The sequence below is a fragment of the Monopterus albus genome, unplaced genomic scaffold, assembly GCF_001952655.1.
Source record: "Monopterus albus unplaced genomic scaffold, M_albus_1.0 scaffold61.1, whole genome shotgun sequence".
NCBI classification, from domain to species: Eukaryota; Metazoa; Chordata; class Actinopteri; order Synbranchiformes; family Synbranchidae; genus Monopterus; species Monopterus albus.
Window position 1 is genome coordinate 1,598,100 of NW_018127941.1, and position 5,581 is coordinate 1,603,680.

General features: G+C 42.3%; 1 protein-coding gene across 1 annotated transcript; it reads right to left on the bottom strand.

Moving 5' to 3' along the window:
* Nucleotides 1-6: 6 nt before the first annotated feature.
* On the bottom strand, nucleotides 7-5,546 carry spata18 (spermatogenesis associated 18). Its single transcript, XM_020603551.1, has 12 exons — nucleotides 5,102-5,546; nucleotides 3,359-3,464; nucleotides 3,132-3,247; nucleotides 2,853-2,971; nucleotides 2,509-2,604; nucleotides 2,287-2,421; nucleotides 1,935-2,166; nucleotides 1,634-1,792; nucleotides 1,355-1,530; nucleotides 975-1,098; nucleotides 774-848; nucleotides 7-488 (listed from the first exon to the last, which is right to left on the bottom strand). The coding sequence occupies exons 1-12, from the start codon at nucleotides 5,186-5,188 to the stop codon at nucleotides 432-434; spliced, it is 1,482 nt and encodes a 493-aa protein (XP_020459207.1). The 5' UTR covers nucleotides 5,189-5,546; the 3' UTR covers nucleotides 7-431.
* Between the last annotated feature and the right edge of the window lie 35 nt (nucleotides 5,547-5,581).

Here is a 5,581-nt window from a genome sequence, read left to right on the forward strand (position 1 = left end):
CAGAAAGCTACATGTTGAATATGCTTCCTAGAGCTAGTTGTCAGACTAAGAAAGTGCTACTGTCTAGGTCTAGATTTCTCTTGAAAGAGTTACTTTATGTTATTGATTATCACTAAATTACTGTTAGTATCTTTCAAGAACTTAATCTCAGAGTAAATACAGTACACTAAGCAGTTCAGTTATTCAGCTGCCAGGCTACTTTGCTCTGTCTGTAATGTTCTAACCTCTGTCTCATAAAACTCCCCTCTGACAATGTAAACTCTGAACAGCCTGTGGCTGGTACAGTATATAAGGATTTATTTGATTTAGGCTATTTGGTGGAGGCACACATAAGTGTAACCCAACAGAGGAAGTCAGGCTTGAAGCTCCCTCAGACTTGATATCACTGACAAAAGGAACAGGAGAAGTCTGCTGTCCTGTTGAAAGCGAGGTCACAGGCAGCTTGCTGTGAGCCGTTCAGGAGACAGGCTTCTTTTGCTGTTAAATGCCTGAAACAAACATAGTTGTGTGTTGTTTATATTTACAATTTTGGAGTAAATCAAAGCTTCAACAAATCCAGTTAAATGCGCTAAAATGAAAAGTACATACCCTTATGGCCATCATTGTGTGCATGAATGTTATTAAGTGTAAAGAATGATACATTTGAATATTAGGTAAAACTTTAAGAATCTGAGCCATTCTAGGATGTTATGCAGTTGCTTTTGTGACCAAAACACCAAATGGTGTCTGCCTCTCTGTGTTTGGTTGCATCGTCAAATATTATAGAAACTTACAAGACTGCGCGATGGGCTGAGAGAGCGAGAGCGCACAGGGCTGACACTCCTGCTCCTGCTCCTGCTTCTACTCCACTGCAAAAACAGACACATCCCCAGTACACACATGAACTTTTCCATGTACTTTCATGCCCTTCCCTTATTCTCTAAAGCAACACTTGATTCAATTACAATATCCTTGGAGGATATTGAAGGCATTACCACAGCGCCTCTTCTAGTCACGGCCTCGCCCTTCACTAGGACAGCATTTCCTTCCATCAAGGCAGGCCACACATGGTACATCACCAGAGGAGCGGTGAACTCGGAATCATAGCTCCGACGATACCTGTCAGAGAGGGAAGGGAAAAGAGTCAGGGAGAGCCGTGTGTGTGCTGAGGGCGACATCTACTGGTAGAGACATCAAACATTTATCAGTGCTGCACATGTACGTAAAGTGGCCGTGTGGAAATGTAACATAATTCAAACACTGTAATAAAAACGACCAAATGAACTGTGAAACCTTTCATCAGGGCCAAACTGCTGTAAAAGAACAAATGTTACAGGGGTCAGACAGGATTTAAACATAGTACTGTAGAACTGACTTGCTGTCGTTGTAAAGTTCTCCATCACTGGCAAAAGCCAAGTCAAGCGGAGGGTCCAGAGTCTGCATGGCAAAGGCCACCCTGCATGTCTCCCTGATCAAGGTGCTGATGAGGACAAAGTCCACTTCTGGTGGGAAGGAGATCCGAGGGTTCACGTTCATAGCACTGATCACATCCTGGGGCGATAAAATGCACAGTTAGATACAAAGTCTTATGTCAGGTGTCCAAGTATATTCATAAATGTTACATAGGGCAAATCTGAGATGAATTTAGTCTTACATTGACGCTGGCCTGTACGTCATAGAGGTCCAAATGTCTGACAATGTAGTCCACAGCTGCATCCTCTAGACTTTCTGGTCCAAAGTGGGACGGGGTCAAGGTCTTTCTCACTCGCAGTTTGAACTGACGATAGGCCAGTTTTGCTGCCTTAAAAGATTCCTAAGAGATGAAAACACGAAAATATGCACAACAGATAGACTACAGTAAATCATTCCTTACACCAGCCAATCAAACACAACCCTGATTTAAATGTAATTCTTGTTCATATCTACAGGTGGCTCAATAATAATTACAATCATACCACGACAGCAATGAAGATGATTTTCTGGACCATCTCTAAATCAGTAATGTAACGCCGAAGCATTGTCTGGGCCTCCAGGCGCTCCACAGCATAAAGGTCACTGAAGCGGGATATGAGGCGTGCTTGGCGTGAGGAGTTTGTAAGTTGGGCTCTGGTGGGCGAGTCATTCCTCATGGGGCTGGAAGAACGGCTGAGAATGGGCAAGGGGCTCGGAGAACGACTTCTCACCAGCCTGAGAGAGGATATGTGACAAAAGAGAAACATTAAAACTACATCATCAATGAAGACACTGTTCTGTGTAGTGGTGTCAGTGTTTGTGTATATACAGTATTTGCATGATTGCATTAAGTGCCTCTCCTGCAGCATGGCCTTCTCTGTGCTCAGGTAGGACACTTCATCTTTCAACAAGCGAATCTGACGCTCATAGTCATCAATAGCATCCAGCTTCCTCTTATAAATCTCCACCTGCTCATGTGCGGATCGCAAACTGAAACAGAGACACATTTCACATTAAAGCGCATATACTGCATCTACAAATGAGTTCATTCTTCCTGTATTTGGCTGTATCACCCACTCCGCTTTCAGCTGTAGTATTTCATCTTCAGTAGCCAGCAGAGTGGTTGCTGATTTGCTCTTTGTCTCATTCAGTTCTTTCTGAGCATCAACCAATCTGTTAAAGTAAAAAATAGTAAGATTCCTAGTATGTTTCATGTACTGTATTTCACTACATGTAATTCAGTCTTCAAAGAGATAAGGTATAAATCCATCCATCCATCCATTTTCTACACCACTTAGTCCCAAACGGGATCACGGGGATATAAACACGCTGAGTCAGGAAAGGAAAGACTTGCGGGCTGCAGTTCAGTGTTCTACATCAAATGTTTTGTGCATTTCTTATTTCGTGTTGCACACACTCACTCTTCTCTGACAGAGTCTAGCTGCAGGCGAGTGGAGCACAGCTGAGTCTCCATCTTCTGCATGTCATTTTCATGGTAGGCGGAGAGTTCTCTGATCCTTCTGCCTTTTTCCACTGAGTCCTGATAACAAATATTATACAGTAACTATGACACAAGGTGCCACAATAGAAGAAATATGATTGGAATTGGTTGGACAAGAAGAGGTACCACACTATATTCATTTTCTTTGATGCATATGGTATATTAATAGGATATTCAGACTGTTAACAGATGATGTCACCTGGATGAGCTGTAGACTGGTGTCATCAGTGACCGAGGGCCTCGCCATCGAGAAACATGTTCCAAGCCACGGCAGCAGGCGTGTTTTGAGAGTGTCCACTCCATCATAGTGTCCACCTGATTAATGAGGAAATACAAGTATGTGTTGAGTAATTAATGAGTGATCATAACTGGTTTAACAACTTTATCAAAGAAAATAAAGTCCTAAACTGCAAATGTGAATCTTACCTTCAGCAGCTGTGAGGTTAAGGATGACAAACAGTTGGCCTTGGATCTTGGAGGTGAGTTCAATGAGCTCACAGCATCTATTCAGATTCTGGTCACAGGAATTCACCTAAGGTATGAGGGCCAGTATGACATAAAATATACTATGAGATAACAACAAGATTGTGGTAACCTGGAAAATATTACTTTCAAAACCATAAAGCATGTGAAACTGATTGTTAAACGGATTTTAAACAAACATTTTATACCCAATGAACTGTTTTAACAGACAGGTGAGGGCAGATTTCCCACTCAAAGACTAAAGGATACTACCCCAGTTTTGTTACCACACACACAGACACATAAAGCATAATACCATAAATACATTGCTGTGCGCATTAAAAAGCAGGCCTATAACCTGCAAGTAATTTTCACTTTTTCAGTTTAAACAAATCCTTTCTGGTCGCCATGCAAGGCTCTGTTCATGAAATGTCTACCAGAAGTGACAGACATGAACCATTGCAACGGTGATGTATAGGATATTTAGGATAGTCGTGATCTGTATTGAGAGCAGAGAGCAGGTGGAGGAACGCCTGGAAAGGTGCAGATCTGCTCTGGAAAGAAGAGGAATGAAAGTCAGTTGTAGTAAGACAGAATACATGTGTATGAACGAGAGGGAGGGAAGTGGAACAGTGAGGTTACAGGGGGCTGAGGTCAAGAAGGTGCAGGAGTTTAAGTATTTGGGGTCAACAGTCCAGTGTGATGGGGAGTGTAGGAAAGAGGTGAAGAGGTGAGTGCAGGCAGGTTGGAGTGGGTGGAGAAAGGTGTCAGGAGTGTTGTGTGACAGAAGAGTGGCAGCAAGAATCAAAGGAAAGGTGTACAAGACAGTAGTGAGACCAGCTATGCTGTATGGGTTAGAGACTGTAGCAGTGAGGAAAAGACAAGAGGCAGAGATGGAGGTAGCAGAGAGGAAGAAGAAGAAGAAGAAGAAGAAGAAGAAGAAGAAGAAGAAGAAGAAGAAGAAGAAGAAGAAGAAGAAGAAGAAGAAGAAGAAGAAGAAGAAGAAGAAGAAGAAGAAGAAGAAGAAGAAGAAGAAGAAGAAGAAGAAGAAGAAGAAGAAGAAGAAGAAGAAGAAGAAGAAGAAGAAGAAGAAGAAGAAGAAGAAGAAGAAGAAGAAGAAGAAGAAGAAGAAGAAGAAGAAGAAGAAGAAGAAGAAGAAGAAGAAGAAGAAGAAGAAGAAGAAGAAGAAGAAGAAGAAGAAGAAGAAGAAGAAGAAGAAGAAAAGAAAAAAAGAAGAAGAAGAAGAAGAAGAAGAAGCATAGCCCAGCGGTAGTCATGGCGACTGGCGTCCCTAGCAACCGAAAGCTAACGCCAGGAAACTGCTGTAGGCTAACGTTAGTCTAAACAAGTGCATTCATGTGCTATAGTGTTTTTAATAATTGCATACATTTCTAAAATACTGTGTTTCGGTTTCACTATTAATATTGGGTAAAAAATAAAACAGAATGTTATGAGAAAGCGTGAAGAAAGCAACAATTGACAGGCGTAAACAAAGCAGTTCATCATTTCGATTGGATATTGTAACAGAAGACCAAGCTGGCTGCGAAGCCTTCACTAAAATTTAGGTTCCAACCGTATACAAATGTGCTCTTAGAAGCCGATTCATGAGATAGGCTAACTATCGTGATAGCGATAGCTAGGCTGGCCGAGGGCACTGGCACTGGTTTGGTCAGATTTAGGTCGATCATTACTTATTGATGAACTTACGTGATAGTCTTGGTGCCAGCTCTCAAGCTTGTCCTGTAAGAGGCTGAAGGATGATGTATTGGTCAGTCTCCTTAAAGTATTTGCCATGTTGGTTCACAATAACTAATCCTGGGATGTTTAAAATGTCCCCAGGGGGAAGACAACAGCCAGGGGTTTAAGGAGAATGGCAGGTTTCTTCACTGACGCAGATGCCAAGCACCGCCTCAGTTGTGGTAACCAAGAAAGACGAAGCGACAACCAAACCACACAGCGTTTTAAATAAATAACTCGTAACGGATAAAATTCGAGCCTCTGCTCTCTGTGATGTAAGTAGACTACTATTGTAATGAACACAGGTGTCTGGCAGTGCCCGCCTCGGGCGTCAGGATGCGTTACCCCAGCTATGATGAACACACTGTATTCGAGGGATGAAACTCAGAGAAACTACCACTGAAGTGAAAAGCAAGTCAGTGAAACCCGTCACATATAGTTTCCCCTCAG

Coding starts and splice junctions, on each gene's coding strand:
- spata18 (XM_020603551.1), bottom strand. CDS start 5,188: ATGGCAAATACTTTAAGGAGACTGACCAATACATCATCCTTCAGCCTC. Junction 1,793..1,934: donor TCATCTTCATTGCTGTCGTG/GTATGATTGTAA, acceptor TTCATCTCTTAG/GAATCTTTTAAGGCAGCAAA. Junction 1,531..1,633: donor ACGTACAGGCCAGCGTCAAT/GTAAGACTAAAT, acceptor TTATCGCCCCAG/GATGTGATCAGTGCTATGAA.